This window comes from Anomaloglossus baeobatrachus, chromosome 9 (genome assembly GCF_048569485.1).
Source record: "Anomaloglossus baeobatrachus isolate aAnoBae1 chromosome 9, aAnoBae1.hap1, whole genome shotgun sequence".
NCBI lineage: Eukaryota > Metazoa > Chordata > Amphibia > Anura > Aromobatidae > Anomaloglossus > Anomaloglossus baeobatrachus.
Genome location: NC_134361.1, coordinates 125,912,960 through 125,932,662, shown reverse-complemented (window position 1 = coordinate 125,932,662; position 19,703 = coordinate 125,912,960). Strand labels below are relative to the sequence as shown.

Below are 19,703 nucleotides of genomic sequence, written 5' to 3'. Positions count from 1 at the left end.
TGTATGTGCCGCTATATCTGTGTATGTGAAACGTTATCTGTGTGTGTCTCATTATCTGTGTGTGTCTCGTTATCTGTGTGTGTCTCTTTATCAGTGCGTGTGTTTCTTTATGTGTACGTGTCTCTTTCTGTGTATGTGTCTCTTTATCTGTGTATGTGTCTCTTTATCTGTGTGTGTCTCTTTCTGTGTGTGAGTCTCTGTGTGTCTCTTTATCTGTCCATAATTGGAGTCTATAATAACAGATCCGTTCCCAGCTCCATTGACTTTAATGAAAGCAGGTTTTTTTGGTGAATAAATGTAAAGCACGGGGTTTAATTTTCCCCTCAAAACATAGTCTATTATGTTCCTTGAGTCAAATGAGGTGGCTGCGCAAACATTTGTGATTTTTAAATGCGATGGTGCAAATTCCTTTAGAAAGATATACATACACATACATACTGTCAGCTTTATATATTTTTAGATATAGATATTTAAACCACTATAGGGATGCAGACAGCATGTGTGATTCCAACCAATGACAGATGCTGTCAGACAGGGTGGGGGCATAGTCTGATTGCAACCAATTACAGACACTGGGACTGTGGGTGGGGGAAGCAGTGAATATGTATGAATTAAGGAGCAGACTAGGAATTAGTGTTACAGCCGTGGAGAAGGTCGATAAGTAAAACAGTCCTGCTTTATTCCTTATTTTCTTTCTTTTTTCCTTTTTTTTAAATTTCTTTCATTATCCAAGTGACCGGATCCAAACAACAACACGGACTTCCCTAAAAAGTCTGTGTTTGCGGTCTGTACATGAACACTAGGTGCACTAGGTGACATTTAGGACCAGCATGCTGGTTTCTGTTTATATAGGAAAAAAAACTGCTGACTGATTCCCTTTAATAATTATTTTTATGTCCTTATATTAAGAACTAAACGTGGGAATTAAATTATCAATAATTTTAGTTTTCTTATAGTTTTTAAAATTCTGAAACAAATCCCTTAATTTTTATGCTTGACTATTTTTAAAGAATTATTAATGTCCGCATTTCTATTACCCCTGTCATCTAGTCTTTTTTGTAATAACTTTACTTTTACTTAGGAAGATATTATCTTAAAAGCAGATCCATTTAACTCTCAGGAACTCCCCATATTGGCTAGGATGGATGTCCTCCTCAGTTCATACAAACCCTTCTTAGCAGACAGTGACTACTTTACAGCAGGTTTAGAGGAACCAGGCAGACAACCCACAGTCCTGATCACTTGGATATGGGTGCGATCATATCAACCAATGTAGAGCTTTGTGTACATCTGATTGTATAGGCTCAGATCTAGGCCTCTCTGCAGGCACAGATCAGCTGTAACACAGAATTCATTTGAATATGTTCACAGCATATACAGTACCTCAAATGTATGAGCTTATATAGTTTGTTTATGGCTCTGATGTTTCTTTCTCCCCCATTTACATTCAAAAGCACTAACCATTGCTTTTTTGTATTAGCTTCCTCAGTGATAATCGGATTAGGATTCTGAAGGCTGACGTGTTCCGTGATCTTCACTCTTTGGAATGGCTGTACGTTGGTAACAATGTATACTAACTTCATTCTCCATTTCTTGATGTATAATAGCAAACTCTTATTGTAGCCAAATCCATAATAAGTGAAATAAATGATTCTCTGGTGAACAATCATTTCACCTATGATCGCAAATTGTTACATTTCCCTGGATGAATGATTATTATGGCTGAAATCATTCCATTTTCAATAACTTCAGGATAAATTCAGTGTAGCTTACTATAGGTTTATCAAATGCAAAGTAATTATGGGTGAGGATGACTATTGTAAGCTTCACCACAGAATCGGCATCAGTTCCTGTATTTTCCAGGAAGACTTTGCAAGCATTTAATCCATCCTGGTGTGGAATATTCGAGTACAAAGATTCCACATCTAAGGTGGCAAGGAGGGTTCCCTCTGGTAGAGGACCTATTGCTGATAGTTTTTTCAATAGGTCAGTTATGTCCTGGATGTAGCTGGTTGTATCCCTTACCAAGGATTTAAGAATACCCTCTATCTATCCAGAGACTTGTTGAGTGAGGTTGCCCACACATGCAATGATGGGTCTTCCTGGATTTCCAGATTTGTGAATTTTGGGAAGCATGTAGAATGTGCCTATTCTTGGACTTACCGGTATCAGTTCATCAGATCTTAAAGGGAATCAAACATCAGGATTTTCGTATATAACCTAAAGCCAGTGCTATACTGGCACTATCAGACTCATTCTCTACATACCTTTAGTGGTCAGCTTGGATGCATAGGCCTCATGCAAAGAAAAAAGACTTTTATTTTACTTAGAGAAGAGAAAATAGAAGAATTAACTAGGTAGAAAGGCAAAGTAAGCAATTATAAGTACACAGTGCTATACAATATTATGATTGAAATATATTAAGAGGACAAAAACGTTGGTGGGAGTGCAGCCTTAAGTCAGCCCCACATACAATTGCATCCAATTAACCTACAACTCCCATTATGTCCTTAACAATGGTAAGGAGATATTTGGAGTTGTTGTTACCAATTGTCATCAGACTGTGGACCATACTGGAACCACAGTGCTGATAAGGCAAAGTCAGTATCACTAATGAACACTTACATCCAGGTATGGTGCCTTGAAAAAGTATACATACCCTATGAACTTTCCCATATTTTTTCATGATACACCTATTAACCTAAATGTATTTTATTTGGATTTTATGTAGTATACCAACACAAAATAGCAAGTATTTGTGAAGTGTAAAGATAATGGTACATGGTTTTCCAAATATTTAAAAAAAACTAAATCTGAAAATTGTCACTTACATTTATATTCATCCCCCTGAGAATAAGTTTTGGACTACTGCTTGCCAAAACATCATGACTTATTCCATGTACACTGCCTGTGTAAAAACACAAGCATGGCAGATATTTTCTTCCATTAAACAGATAATTTTTTAAACATATTTAGAATTGAAAAAGCATAACGGTCTATCAGTGCAATGTGTTGTTAAACAGGCTTTTGATTTCTACTGATTACTATCCGTTTACCCCTAGAGAGATATGCTGAGGTCACTTTAACATTTGTAAGGATGAGTTTGCATTAAGAAAAATTCAAAAGGGGTTTAACACCATCCAAAGAGACATCAGGCATCCTTTCTAGGCAATTAAAGGCTTTTCAGTACTTGTGATTGACAATGAATCAGTTCTTTGAAAATCACATTTTCAGGAACATTTTGAGAAAGATGATATTTTCGAATTTCAAAAGAATCTATCATCTGTAATGATTTCACATCATTTGCTTAGTTGTTATAGTTAAATAATTATTAAAAGTCATATAAAATATCAAAGATAAAGACTCTGAAATTTCTGAATAAATTTTATGTCAATAATCATGGTAATGACTGGCAGCTATTTTTGCATTTCAAAAAACCCTCTATACGATAAGGTCCATAAATTTGCCAAAATTAATTAATCCTTAACCATAACTAATCGATTCACATATCACTAGGTGCAGCACTAATTTTGATTAACATTTCATAAATCTTTTGCAGATCACTCAGTGCATAATGTATTTATCTAGGAAACTCTCCTAGTTCTTGTCTATGTAGGTACATACTTTACTTTGGACATCTAACATGAATACATTTTGATTTGTTAGAAATAAGAAAGCTTTTTCCTTCCTTATTAAAATTTGATGGCTGTGAATGGTAAGAGTTGACATTTTTTAAAATTAGCTTCCTATTTGGAAAAGCAGGATCACTGATAACATGACAGCTCTTTGTCTCATCAATGAATTCTAAAAACAAGCCATATCTTCAAAGCCACCTCACTTACTTTTATAAATATAATAGTACCATACAGTTCTCATAAAAATAGTTCCAGCATTAGACATATCCCTGCAATAGTAAATAACCCGGGTGGGTGGACCACATAAAAAATGGGGCCCCCTGTGTTTAGAAGTGAAGGAACAGTATGGCGCCCCTGCGGCTTCAGGCGCCACAGGATACTGCACCTCACTTAAGGTGCAGTATTCAACTTGTATGCGGAGGAGATCGTCGCTGGTAACAACCACACCTCAACCAACACATAACACAGGGGGTTCTGTCACTGGCACCGGGCTAGGGGTAGCCATCATGAGGTATGGGTCCTCATGCCCACTAGTCAGGAACCCAGGAGGCAGGGCACCCACAGGGGGAATTTAGGAGCCATCCTACATACAATGAGTTGTCGTCACTGGACAGTGCCGCATGAGGTCGCACTTTGAAGGAGCAGCAGGCAACAAATAGTTCGGGGCCCGTGGTCTGGAGCAGGAGGCTCGATCCGGGTTCTTAAGAAAGGAAGGGAAATCCCATGGTTCATGGGAAGTGCAGCAAGCACCCATGACCTGTTCCATGGCTCAGGAGCTGGGGTGGAGGGAGACCATTGAAGAAAAAAAAAAAAAACTAACAGAAGGGACCGCCAGTCACGACCTCCGAAGTATCCGGATTGGCTGGAGCCCATCACAGCAGGGATCAGTACTTTCCAATGGCTGAATATGTGAGCAGTGAGTAAATAGGCCTTGAACTGCACTGCTTGTGTCATCCCGTTACTGCCGGCGCCCACGCCATCATGCCCCCAGCGCTATCAGCGTCTGAGAGACTACACCACCATCATCCTCCCTGGGGCACAGCTCTGCCTGTGGAGAGCTGAACCATCCAAGCTGCATAGACATCCGCCCCAGCAGAGAAGTCCCGCAGCGACGGCTCATATTTGCCGCACACCTCAGGTAGTGTCACGAACAACCACTACCCCCATCATCTCCATCATTTTATTGACACCCGGGGACATGGAACCGGACGAGGCCAGTGCGGCATCCCAGGAGAGGCACCGCTGCCTGGTGACGTGTAACCCCAGACCCCGTGGGCGCGTCAACAGTATGAGGAAGAGGGGAACAGTATGGAGAGGTAAGAACAGTATGGATAAGTGGGCACATAGGGGGTACAATATGGATAAGTGGGAGCGTAGAGGGGATTGTATGTATAAGTTGGAGCATAGGGGGGCAGTATAGATAACTGGAAGCATAGGGGAAATTGAATGTAGAAGTGGGAGCATAGTAGGGCAGTATGAATAAGTGGGAGCATGGGGAACAGAATAAATAAATGAGAGAATAGGGGGCTCAGCATAGATAAGGGGAGCATAGGGTGGCTGTATGGATAAGCGGGAGAATAAGGTGGCAATGTGGATAATTGGGAACATAGGGGGCAGTATGGATAAGTGGGAGCATAGGGGGAACAGTATAGATAAGTGGGAGAATAGGGGGATCAGTATAGATAAGGGGAGCATAGGGTGGCAGTATGGATAAGTGGGAGCATAGGGGGATCAGTATGGATAAGTTGTAGCATAGAGTGGCAGTATGGATAAGTGGGGGCATAGGAGGAACAGTATAGATAAGTGTGAGCATATGGGGATCAGTATGGATAAGTGGGAGCATAGAGTGGCAGTATGGATAAGTGAGAGCATAGGGGGATCAGTAGAGATAATTGGGAGAAGAGGGGGATCAGTATAGACAAGGGGAGCATAGGGTGGCAGTATGGAAAAGTGGGAGCATAGGGAGATCAGTATAGATAAGTGAGAGCATAGGGTGGCAGTATGGATACATGGAAGCATGGGGGAACAGTATAGATAAGTGAGAGAATAGGGGGATCAGTATAGATAAGTGGGAGCATAGAGTGGCAATATGGATAAGTGGGAGCATAGGGGGAAGTATGGATAAGTGGGAGCATAGCGTAGCAGTATGGCAGTATGGATAAGTGGGAGCATAGGGAGATTATATGCAGAAGTGGGAGTATAGGGGGATCAATATGGATAAGTGGGAGCATAGGGAGATCAGTAAGGGTAAGTGGGAACATAGGGGGGATTGTATGTAGAAGTGGGAGCATAGGGGGGCAGTATGGATGTGGGAGCATAGGGGGGATTGTATAGATAAGTGGGAGCATAGGGGGAACAGTATAGATAAGTGGGAGCATAGAGTAGCAATAGGGATAAGTAGGAGCATAGGGGGAAGTATGGATAAGTGGGAGCATGGGGTGGCAGTATGGATAAGTGGGAGCATAGTGGGATCAGTATGGATAAGTGGGAGCATAGGGGGGATTGTATGCAGAAGTGGGAGCATTGGGAGGCAGTATGGATGTGGGAGCATGGGGGGATTGTATAGATAAGTGGGAGCATAGTAGGAACAGTATAGATAAGTGGGAGCATAGGGGGATCAGTATGGATAAGTGGGAGCATTGAGCGGCAGTATGGATAAGTCGGAGCATAGGGAGCAGTGTGGAGAAGTGAGTGTATAGCGGGGATAGTATGGAGAAATGGGAGCATAGGGGGATAGTATGGAGAAGTAAGAGTGTGGAAGGACAGTATGGGAGGTAAATCTGATGTTTTCTGGTAGCAACCTTACCATTGTTAATGAAGCCTCCCATGAAATTTTATATTCTCTAAATGCAGCGTCGGACTGGCTACCGGAGGAATCTCCAGTAATGCCAGGCCTGGATTCAGTTACCTGCATTGCATTCAGGAGTTCTCACCTGCAGCCTGGACTGATCTCAGAGTCTGCAGGACTGAGCACCGAGTAATTGATTCCCCGGCGATTGCGGTTCAGTTGATAACAGCTGCAGGCAGGCCAGGCTGATCTCCGGAGCTCAGATGAGATCACCAGAGATCACCCCGGCCTGTCTTCAGCTGTCATGAACTGAACCGCAATCGCCGGGGAATTAATAACTCGGCGCTCTCAGCTCAGTCTAGTCTGCACTTTGGAGCTCATGTGAGAGCTCTGGAGTGCAATGCAGGTAACTGAATCCAGGCCTGGCATTTCTCCAGTAGCCAGTCCAACACTGACTAAATGTGTGTGTGTGTGTGTGTGTGTGTATGTAAATGTGTGTATGTACATGTGATGTAGTGTGATAATATACTCACCTACCGCTGCTCTCACTGGTGTCCTGTTCCGGCCTCCTCTTCTCAGTGATGTCACTGTGCTACAGACTGTCCGGGATATGCTGCTCTGAATGCCCCAGACCTCCATCAATGTGCTAGATATTTGATACAGAAAAGAGAGGATAAAAGAGAAAAAACACAATACAAGGAAAAATTACAAAATAAAAAAATAAAATAAAGAAAAAACAATAAAGTAAAAAACAATAATACATGTGGTTACATTATTTTGTATAAGGCGAAAGAGGCACCCAGCAAGGTCTCTACAACCTAGCGGAGCAAAAGAAAAATTTTAAAGTCTAGGGTAAGAGTGGTCTGCAGGAGCTGTCATTTAGTGAAGCTCACTCTTTGGCATTGATGACAGCCTCCAAACTTTTCTTGTAGCCATGTATAAGCTTTTTGCTTTTTTCAGCTGGTATTTTCTCCCACTTTTCCTTTGCAGTTTGTTCAAGCTCTTGAATGTTTGCAGGGTTTTTTTCCCCAATGGCAGATTTTTGCTGACCCCAAAGATTTTCAATGGGATTGAGATCAGGAGTCATTACTGGCCATTTTAAAACAGTTCAGTTTTTTATTTTTGAACCATTCCTGTGTACTTTTGGATGTGTGCTTTGGGTCATTGTCTTGCTGGAGGACCCATTTGCTTTGACTCAAACCAAGGTCATTTACACTAAGTAGTATATTTTGCTCTAAAATGTCTTGATGATTCTCTGATTTTATAATTCCTGTGATACAGTCAAGGCCTCCAGTACCAGATGCTGCAAAGCAACCCCACAGTATTATGGATCCTACACCACGCTTAACTGTTGGTAGGGTGTACTTTTCCTTATAATCTTCATTGTGCCATCTGCAAAAAAAACCTGTTGCTTTGCATTGCCAAAAATGTTGTCAATTTTTAGGGGGTGCACACTACATCTGATCATGCTGTTGTTACCCCCAGTGCGAGCCGTTCAAATACTGCAAGCGGCTTGCACTGGGCTGAGCACAGAGCGTATCCGAGCATAGCGATGCTCGCGAGAGTGGTTTCCATATGTAAAGCACCCGAACTTCAAACTTGAACTCTGTTTTTTTGTTTGTTTTTTTTTAAATCTGTATTTGGTACGAATGCCGAACACTGAACCTAGAGTCGCTCATTACTACCTATCACTAATGTCCCATCACTGCATGTGCCAAGCCTTATCTAAATTTGGGAGGAGAATGAAAAACAGGCATAGCTTCTAATTAAAACCTTCATTGGGATAGATGGGTATATTAGGGTACTCAGCTCTGGATATGTTGCAATATACAAGTATTGCAGAATATTAGGAAACTGATCAGACAAGTGTGTTTCACTAATGTCAACACATTTTCTATGAGAAAAGAAAAGTAGAGAAAGAAAACCACATATATTTGGATTCACCATGTTCGGAATAATCTGATCTAAAAAACTGTCACATTATTTAACCCCTACAGTGAACACTGTAGAAAAAACTTTTGATCATTTTGCCGAACAAAAAATGGAATAAAACATAATAAAGTCTTACTGAAAAACATTACAGTGTATCACTGTAAAAATAAAAGTTATTACTCGAAAAATATTCTGATACAAAAGCAAATACCATATTTTTTTCTAAACAGAAAATACTCATAATGTGCAAAAGTAGCAAAACATAAAAAAAACAGAACATATAACTCTGGTATCATTGTAATTGTACTGACCTAAAGTATAGATCTGTGTATTTTTACTGGTCTCAAATTGTACTGAAGATAAAATCACCTTTTTGTTGTATTGACCAGACAAGATCCGCCAACGCAAGGCAATGTTTGCAATAAAATAAAGGATGACACAAGGCCCATCCATATGCCGTCCGTTTTTTTACAAATACATTACCATTCTGTAACATAAAACACTGTAAATGGTTGTGTAAATCATTAGAGACTAACAGCTGCTGAGAAAAAAATGATTGTGTACAGATGCCATACGAATGTCATATGGATAATAGGTGAGAAAAAAAAAAATCGCACACTTGCTTACCACTCGCATGATATATGGAATATCAAACTGATTTCACTCGTCCTACTCTCAAGGATGAAAATCGATTCGATTTTTCATATGCTCATGTGACCCCAGCCTTATGAGGCAAACAGAAACATCTTGCACTATTCCTGGTCCTTTTCCCAGCAGTATCCATCTTTTTGGTATGCACTACAGTGCAATCAATCACAGTTTTGAGCACCCCTAAGAAGACAGACACTGTTGAAATGGAAGCCATAATGAGTCCAAAGTGATTCTATCTGCCTCATTATAGTGAACAGTTCTGTCTGAATCGTTTATTTGTCAATGGAGGATGTGGGTGAACCGCCCACGTTGCCATGTGAAGGATGAAACACGCAGGTCCCAAATGTTATTTTATTCAATGCATTTTGGAGACAGACTCCTTCAGGATAATCACATGATTATCCAGATGTTCACCAAAGAGAAAGGGAAAAGAAAACAAAAAGCACACCGATCTAAATGTAGCTGCATGGATAATTCGTAGGTGAATGTTATATTTTCATACACTCACCTTTAGCAAGCCTTGTTAACTTGCTTATCGATCCTTTAGAACCTCAGATCTCAATGGAGACTTCTCCTTCCCAAACGGTATGCTGCAGACTCCTGGTGGCTATTCTGTAACTCAGCCCGAGTTACCATAGGAATAATATCAATGTCAAATCCTCCAGGCTGTGTGCACTCCCGAACAATTTGATCATACAGGCTGTAATTATTTCCTCTACAATTTTTTATTATTTTTACATGAACAAACAACGTGTTTCGACAAACAAATGTCTTCTTCAGGTATATTGTCTAGGTTGTTTGTTCATGTAAAAATAATAAAAAATTGTACAGGAAATAATTACAGCCTGTATGATCAAATTGTTTGGGAGCGCACACAGCCTGGAGGATTTGACATTGATGATTATCCAGATGAAGGAGTCTGTCCCTGAAATGCGTAGAATAAAATCACATTTGGGACCTGCCTGTTTCATCCTTCACATGACAGCATTGGAGTCCATCCACATCCTCCATCAACAGCTATAAACCTGTGGCTGCAGCAGCTATGCTCATATGCTTGATCCAGTTGGTTGTAACTCACGCAACCCCATCAGATGAGAATATCCCTGAATATAATCTCATAACCACTTCATAGATAAGACACTATTGTGCTTTGTTCTTTCCTCATTGAATAATTTATTTAGGAGATTTAGATGGAAATCCAATGTAAGTGCCCAGCATAGAACACTTGGTAAATGGGAATCTAGCTGTCTTGCTAAATTCTACTAAAAAGGGGGCTGAAAGCCCGTACTTACGAAGCGCTCACTGATATCCTAATCAGGCACGAATACTAAGATTCTTTATAGCAAGATACTATTTATTTTAATAGCACATGAATAGTCAATGGTACATAGGCATTAGAACTATAGTCATAGAATCTTATACAATAACAGAAATATGCATCAACATTACAGATATGTTGCAGCAATCCTCTCATCGGAGAGAGTCGATTAATGTGAGAAGGAAAAACAACCCGGCCTCTTGCATCACAGGAACAGTGCGTACGTACACTTCAATGTCCTGGAAGGTTTCCCTCACATTAAGCGAGTCCGGTGTATTTTTATAGGAAAATTTGTAGTCGTCTGCAAATGCAGTATTGCAATTGTGAATGGTTAATTGGTGACCAGCATGTGACAGCTGAGTCATGTTCATGTAACTTGACCACAAGCTGCTGTGGGCACCAGCAGCTTCCTGCACATTTCCTGCACATTTAGCCAGTTGACAACTGGTCGACCACAGTTTCCTGGAGATATTGCAAGGAGACGTTAATTTTACAGGCCAGCTTCCTTGCAACTGTTGTCAAATAACCACAAATTTCCTGACTGTGGAACTGTAAATGTTACTTCCTCATTATCGTGGTTTTGCTTAAGATCTGTTTGACATGTATTCGTTGGTCATAGTGAAATTGATTATCCAGAGGACATCTCTCTTTGATACTGAATTATTGATAGGTCAAATAATATCTGGGATCACTCCTATCTTTTGATTATAATCCCTATCTAAATCACACTCATTCTTCAGTCATATCACATTGGTATCACAATCGGTCCTTGATCCCAGGGATGATTTTCCATCATCAGTGTTCCACTAGAGGAAGATCACTCGGAAAACACCATACCATGACAAAGAAATATCGTTTGCCACAAATTTTGTGTTCTTGGTTTGTTTAGATAAACGTTGAATCACAAATATAATCACTTTCACTACTATGTATATTAAAACTAAAAGCAATATTATCTGAAAAGCTCCCTTGAACATTATGTGTTTTGGCATTTGCTCGATATTCAAAGGAATCATTACACATTACATTTCCCGATATGTTACTACAAGTTTCACTAGACCCATTTATGAACATATTGGCATAAGGCCATAACATATCATGAATTGTCCTTTGACTAAGCTGGGTTTAAAAGCATCTACAGTATTTATAGCTGTCCCAAAACTTATTTTTATATTCCCCATAGGGATGAATCTCAGGTTAGTCAGTCCAGTCTTATTTCTTGGTACCCAAATTCCTCCCTTAAAAGCCAGATATTGCAAATTGGTGACTGTTGCATTCAAATTGCCTTGCCACCATGGAATATTGATCCATCCCACTACGGAAATGGGTACTGTAGTATTCTATAGACGAACATTTCGAGTGTCTTTATCAGCAAGATGATCAGAACAACTTTTCCACTTTAAGATTTCCTCCATCGATACCGGGACATCCAGATGAGGGATACTGGTGGCTGTAACCGAAGAATGTGTACAGATCCAGCAATCTGTGTGTTGAAAATGTGATGATGCATCAGAAATTTATTCGCCATAGGTTCCTCCTGATGTAGACTTGTCCATCCAACGACCAAAGAGGCAAACATCAAACACAGGAATTTCTCCATCTCATCACTATCAAGCTCTTCCCAGTAACCGATACCATGGATTCCGCTTATTTACAACACCATCTGCAAATAAAGATACACTATTATCCTCGTAAATAACATTTTTCTTGTGGAACATATTCCCACTTCTCCACTCCTGGTCTCATTATCGGGAGAGTACGATCTTTTCCGACCGCTATTACCTCTGCCTCTGAGGGCGGTCCCTGGAGGTTTTGAATCCATATTTTTGCTCCAACATTTGTAATATTATCGGATCCAAAACCTTTAATACCCCGTATTGTTAATTCTGCTGGGGCAGTTCCTTCTCTTATTTCAGACAAGTTTATTGGAATTATCAACATCTGAGCCACCCTCTGGTGTTTTACTAAAATCAAAGGTTAATTTCCCAAATTTAGCATCAGTACCTTGATTTCTCCCTGATAATCTGCATCTATTACCCCTCCCACCACTATGGCTCCTTTTAACACTAAACTAGAACGAGTGGCTATTTGACCATAATGATCCTTTGGTATCTGGCAACCCAATCCTGTTGAAATTGGTTTTACCTTACCTGGGGGTACCACGACAGTTTCCAATGTACTGAGGTCTAAACCTGCTGAATAAGGTGTCGCTCTTTCTGGTGTGCCCAAACAGCTGTACCTTGCCTTATCAACTGTTGGACTGACTTGTCTGATGGCTGCTGCTTTATCTGCTTCTGAATTACACAAACGTTCAAGTGAGTTAGTAGGGACATGAGCATCGACATGAAATACAGTGGTCTTGGTAGATTGAATAATCCCTTCAATGTCTTGCCACACTTCCCTGACCATCTCAAACACATTTTGCTGTTCCTCTCCCCAGTGGAAGTCATATTTTTTCCTCGTTACTTTGTACAAATGAGCCAACATTTCTCCCAAATGAGGGATATGTTGTCTCCAAAAATCAACAATCCAATATAAGACTGAGTCTCTTGTTTGAATTTAGGGACCGGAAAATTAATAATTTTCTGTCTGGCATTGAGCAAGATCTCTGTGTGCCCCTTGTTCCACTGAATCCCTAGAAATGTTACCACCTGAGACGGTCCTTGAACCTTGGCATCATTGATTTCCCATCCTTTACTCCTCATATGAGCAACCAGTTTTGTCAATTGATCTTTCACACTTTGCTCATCTTGTCCTTGTATCATTATATCATTGATATAATGTGAAATCTGCATTTCCTTATGACAAGACATAACCCCAAAGGAGAAATTTCCTTCTGTTAGATTAAGAGTCATCCCTTTTAGGACATCAATTCCCAAAATATATTCTGGTATAGGAACTACCAGCACCGTATACTGCTTGATAGGTAAATTACCTATCTTCAAAGCTACCTGTGTCTGAACCCCGGTGATCACTTGACCACCTAGTCCAGCAATTTTTACTCGAGGTCCTTTTATTTTTTCTGGGTTTCCATGAATTAAAGTAGCCTCCGCCCCCGTGTCAATCAAAGCTGGAACTCTTTGAACATTTCCCCCTTTCCAATGTATGCTAAGATTGATGTAGGGACGTTCGTCCCTTTTTATCAATAGGGGGGCTTGGCTGGCTACCTATGGTAAATCACTTCCTTCTGAACTTTCATTTACACAGACTTCAGTCTGTGTATTAGCCCTTCCGTCCGTGACCTTTGTGGCCACGGCTGCAGCCAGTTCTTCCCATGGATAAACTGACTGAAAATCTTCCCAAGACACTTTCTTTGGGGGGTTTTCCCCTTTTCCCTCTGATTTCTTTACCCTGGGGGTTTTTGAGCCCCCTTCCACATTTGTAGTGGTCACTTTCTTTGCGGATAGAACTTTCTGTTTGTACAACTTCCATAATTCTCCTGTCTCCTTTCCATCAATCCTTTCCTTATTGATCCCGGCTTTAAGCAAAGCCTGGAACATGTCTTTGCGAGACACCCGTGGGACCTCCCCTACTGATTTCTCTTTCCAATCAGGATTGTTTGGCTTACTGTTACCAACATGGCCTACAGGGGATGATTTATCCCACTGTCCCATATCCTGTAACTCCCTCATGCTCCCTAGAACTACACCGATTGATTCTCCAGTCAGCGCTACAGTTAGGGTTAAAATAACTGTTTTGTATGCTGGAGGAGCATGTTTAATTAGCCTATTTCTTATGGTGGCTGTCAATGGGTACTGGAGATAATCATCATCCATTCCCAAAAGAGGAAGAGCATTCCTCATTGCTTCTTCCTTCAGCCTTTCCATACCATCTTTTAAGTTATACCAAGGTTTATCATTGATAGGAAAGTCTGCTTCTGATGGGTATTTGTCCAGAAAAGCATGGGCTAAGATCATAATTAAGTTTTGAGTACCATGCTCATTATGATCAACAAGATAATTTTGTATTGATCTCTGAATTACTGGGTCCCGAGACATGGTGACAAATTTTGCCACGGCTCCGGCGTCAAAGTGCACTCCACCTCCTCCGAGATCGTGCACCCTGACCAACCAGGGAATTTCTCCTTCTCCTGGGTTTTGTCTAAACTGTGTTAAAATGCTATCAACGTCTCCCTGAGAGTAATCTTCAATGGTTACTCGATTTTTTACATGAGGAATTGTTCTCTCATTTGTGATGGCATTACCATCTTCGTCATATTGCAGATTTCCCTGACCATCCCGGACATGTTCCCGGATGATCTTATTCTCTGTCCTCTCTAGGCGCCTCCTTACTGGATTAGCCTGAATCTTCCCTTTATGGTAATCCTCCTCATCAGATGATGAAGATGAATCCCACACATCCCCATCCCAAGTATCGGGATCCCAGTTTATAGAAGCTGAGGCGATACTTTTATGTACTTTGGTTTTATTTACTTTTCCTCTTCTTTTCTTGTACTTATTTTGAGGAATTTTTACGGCACATTTTTCTGCCACATTCTGATATTGTTCCAATTTATCCTTCAACAGTCTGGTATTACATTCCAGAACTGTTTTCTGGCCACCTAACTCTATCATCTTTTGTTCCATCTGGGAACCTTTCTTCTGCATCTTTAGATTACGCTCATGCATTACACTATATGCACTTGCCAAAATCCAGATGCACCGTCCTAAAGACACTACATCACCTGCTTTCACAGGGACACTACCGAATACATTCACATCAGTAGCTTCACTACCCTTAAGCTTATCCTGCCATTGTTCTGTCAATCCACAAGACACTACATCACCTGTTTTCACAGGGGCACTACTGAGTACATTCACAACATCAGTAGCTTCACTACCCTTAAGCTTGTCCTGCCATTGTTCTGCCAATCCACAAGACACCACATCACCTGCTTTCACAGGGGCACCACTGAGTACATTCACATCAGTAGCTTCACTACCCTTAATCTTGTCCTGCCATTGTTCTGCCAATCCACAAGACACTACATCACCTGTTTTCACAGGGGCACTACTGAGTACATTCACAACATCAGTAGCTTCACTACCCTTAAGCTTGTCCTGCCATTGTTCTGCCAATCCACAAGACACTACATCACCTGTTTTCACAGGGTAACTACTGAGTACATTCACAACTTCAGTAGCTTCACAACCCTTGAGCTTATTCTGCCATTGTTCTGCCAATCCACAATTGACCAATTCATGTGCTATAAGATTGTAGGGAGCCTCAGTCCAGCTGGGGATCTCCACAACAACCTCCTTAACATTATCCTTACGTTTTCTGAACATTTTGACACTATGCAAAAAGATTGAAAAAATATCTGGAATTTTGCCAAATATATGTTTTTAATTTGTAAATTACAAAAATGTGTTAATTACTTCTTCTAGAAGTAATCCTGCCGACTACGCCAATTTATGTCTTGCTAAATTCTACTAAAAAGGGGTCTGAAAGCCCGTACTTACGAAGCGCTCACTGATATCCTAATCAGGCATGAATACTAAGATTCTTTATAGCAAGATACTATTTATTTTAATAGCACATGAATAGTCAATGGTACATAGGCATTAGAACTATAGTCATAGAATCTTATACAATAACAGAAATATGCATCAACATTATCGATATGTTGCAGCAATCCTTGTCTCATCGGAGGGACTCGATTAATGTGAGAAGGAAAAACAACCCGGCCTCTTGCATCACAGGAACAGTGCGTACATACACTTCAATGTCCTGGAAGGTTTCCCTCACATTAAGCGAGTCCGGTGTATTTTTATAGGAAAATTTGTAGTCGTGTGCAAATGCAGTATTGCAATTGTGAATGGTTAATTGGTGACCAGCATGTGACAGCTGAGTCATGTTCATGTAACTTGACCACAAGCTGCTGTGGGCACCAGCAGCTTCCTGCACATTTCCTGTACATTTAGCCAGTTGACAACTGGTCGACCACAGTTTCCTGGAGATATTGAAAGGAGACGTTATTTTTACAGGCCAGCTTCCTTGCAACTGTTGTCAAATAACCACAAATTTCCTGACTGTGGAACTGTAAATGTTACTTCCTCATTATCGTGGTTTTGCTTAAGATCTGTTTGACATGTATTCTTTGGTCATAGTGAAATTGGTTATCCAGAGGACATCTCTCTGATACTGAATTATTGATAGGTCAAATAATATCTGGGATCACTCCTATCTTTTGATTATGATCCCTATCTAAATCGCACTCAATCTTCAGTCATATCACATTGGTATAACACTAGCCTTTAAAGTGATCTTATGTACTCCAAATTGGAATCTGTTGTGAATGTTAGTTATGTCTTGGCTGCTGGGAGGCTCCCACTGGTGGCCAGGAAGGGTTTGGACAGAGACCAGGTGGATTGTGCAGTGGGTGTTTCCTTTCCTAATTCTCTGCTTATTTAAGTCCTGGTCTGATTGCAGGCTGTTGCCGGATGTCAGTTGTACTTTGTATTTTCAGCCTGCTTAATCCTGCTCTACATCACATCTTCCCCAGATAAGTGCTTGCTTTTTATTTATTGTCTGGTTCTTTGGTTTATCTGGGTTTGTCATTTGTTGTGGTTGGTTTCAGTTTATTTCCTTCCAGGGATTTTCCACCTCAGGGGATTGTTGAGGAACTCCCTGCAGTTCTGTGTGGAGTTTAGCTCCTTTGGGTCCATGTGTTTATGGCTTGTTGAATTTGTTATAATTCTTGTTTTCTGTTCATTGGTATGACAAGGGCACCTGGTATAGGACGGAGTTCAGATCAAGCGATCTGAGGGCCTTTTTGTACTATCAGGAAGTTGGTATTTTGTAGGGTTTTTCTCTGGCTACCATCAGTCCCTTTCCTGTACTTTCCTATTTTAGTCAGCGGGGGCCTCACCTTTTGCTAATCCTGTCATCTACCTGTGTATTGTGTTTTTCCTATATCACCGCAGTCTTTGAATGTGGGGGGCTTGCTATTCTTGTCTATTTTCTGAGGCAGAGAGTTCTTCATCTTTCCTACCTTTAGGATAGCTAGTTCTCCGGCTGGGTTCACGGTGCACAGGATGTTAGTTCACCCCTCGGCTACTTCTAGTTGTGTTGGTTAGTAAGGGGATGACGGCCAGATTAGTTGCCAATGCTCTTGTCACCTTTTTTGCCAATGATTTGTGGTGGTCTTCCATGGTTCCTGATCATAACAGTACATCCGGCCAAAAAATTTAAAGGGTACTCTTGAGAAGGAAGAAGAAAAAAAAAAAAAAAAAAAAAAAAAAACAGAAAAAGCTGCTGAGAATTTTTTTTTTTTTTTTTGGTGTTTTTCCTCTTCTTCTTTGGGTTCTGTGGAAGATTTTTTTCTAGCATGGATGAATTGGGTGAGCGTGTTGCTCATCTTGATGCTAAGGTTCATCGTATAGAGTCTTATCTTGCTCAGACTCCCCTTGCAGAGCCTAAGATTCCTGTTCCTGAATTTTTTTCGGGAGATAGATCGAGATTTTTGAGCTTCAAAAATAATTGTAAATTATTTTTTGACCTGCGCCCTAAGTCCTCAGGGAATCCCATACAGCAGGTTAAGATTGTCATCTCCTTGCTGCGTGGTGACCCTCAGGACTGGGCCTTCTCTTTAGCGTCTGATGATCCGATTCTCAATGATGTGGACTCCTTTTTTCAGGCCTTGGGATTATTATATGACGAACCCAATATTGTGGACCAAGCAGAAAAGGTCTTGTTGTCCTTAACTCAGGGTTTGGATTCTGCGGAAACGTTTTGTCAGAAATTTCGTAAGTGGGCGGTCCTTACCAAATGGAATGATGATGCACTTGCGGCTCTTTTTCGCAAGGGTATTGCGGATGCTGTGAAGGAGGTAATGGTAGGATTTCCCGTCCCTTCTGGTCTTGATGCCTCTCTGACCTTGGCCATTCAGATTGATAGGCGTTTACGTGAGCGGAGGAAGATACCTGCTGGTTGTGCCTGTGGAACAGCCTTTGGAGCCTATGGAGTGTGATAGGGTCCTTTCTAATGCTAGTCGGCAGGGGTTCAGACGGAAGAATAGACTGTGCTTCTATTGTGGAGACGCTTCTCATAACATCTCTGTCTGCCCTAAACGTGAAAGGAGGTTGGCTACTTCCGTTACTGTGGGTTCTTTGCAACCATAGTTTCTTTTGTCTGTCACATTGATTTGCTCATTGTCTTCCTTTTCTGCATTTGCCTTTGTGGACTCAGGGGCAGCCCTCACTTTGATGGATTTTGGGTTTGCTAGGGATTGTGGTTTTCCCATGGTTCCTTTTCAAACTCCTATTCCTTTAAGGGGTATTGATGCTACCCCTTTGGCAGAACATAAACCCCAATTTTGGACCCAGGTGCCTATGAGAGTTGCACCAGCGCATCAGGAGACTTGTACATTTTTAGTATTGCATAATCTACAGGATACCTTGGTACTGGGATTTCCGTGGTTGCAGACCCATAATCCGGTTCTTGAATGGAGATCCTTGTCGGTAGTTAGTTGGGGTTGTCAAGGTTTGCATCAGGACCTTTCCGTGTCATCCACGTCTGCTCAGGCAGTTGATGTTCCAGCTTTCTTGTCTGATTTCCGTGATGTATTTAATGACCAGGAATCTGATTCTCTGCCCCCACACCGGGACTGTGACTGTGCCATTGAGTTGGTGCCCGGTTGTAAATTTCCCAAGGGGCGGATTTTCAACTTGTCTGTGCCCGAACATGATGCCATGCGGTCATACATCAGAGAATCATTGGAGAAGGGGCACATTCGGCCCTCATCTTCTCCTTTGGGTGCTGGCTTCTTCTTTGTTGCTAAGAAAGATGGTTCCTTGAGGCCTTGTATTGATTACCGTCTTCTTTATAAAACTACAGTCAAATATTAGTACCCTTTGCCTCTGATGTCTGATCTGTTTTCTAGAGTGCCGAGTGCCAAGTGGTTTACGAAACTGGATCTCAAGGGTGCGTATAATCTCATCCGTATTAAGGAGGGTGATGAATGGAAGACGGCTTTTAATACTCCTGAGGGGCATTTTGAGTACCTAGTGATGCCTTTTGGGCTCACTAATGCACCCTCCGTCTTCCAGGCCTTCATGAATGATATTTTTCGGGACCTTATTGGTAAATTTTTGATTGTGTATTTGGATGACATCTTGATTTTTTCTGATTGGGACTCTCATGTGGGGCAAGTACGGGAGGTTTTTCAGATACTTAAGGATAATGCACTGTACGTTAAGGGGTCAAAGTGCCTCTTTGGGGTGCAAAGGATTTCCTTTTTGGGCTTCATCCTGTCTCCTTCCGCTATTGAAATGGAGTTCCGTCTCCTAAATTTAAGCCCAGATTTATTGGACCTTATAAGATTTAGGAGATTATTAATCCTGTATCTTTCCGTTTGACTCTTCCTGCGTCATTTAAG

At 41.2% G+C, this 19,703-nt stretch overlaps 1 protein-coding gene across 2 annotated transcripts in view; it reads left to right on the top strand.

The window, feature by feature from the left end:
* LOC142251311 (relaxin receptor 1-like) overlaps positions 1-19,703 on the top strand; it is a 1,991,578-nt gene that overhangs the window by 1,043,131 nt on the left and 928,744 nt on the right. For both annotated transcript variants that reach the window (XM_075323995.1, XM_075323994.1), the window contains one exon: positions 1,481-1,552. In XM_075323995.1, the coding sequence (XP_075180110.1) occupies positions 1,481-1,552 (72 nt within the window). The remainder of the gene's footprint in view (positions 1-1,480; positions 1,553-19,703) is intronic.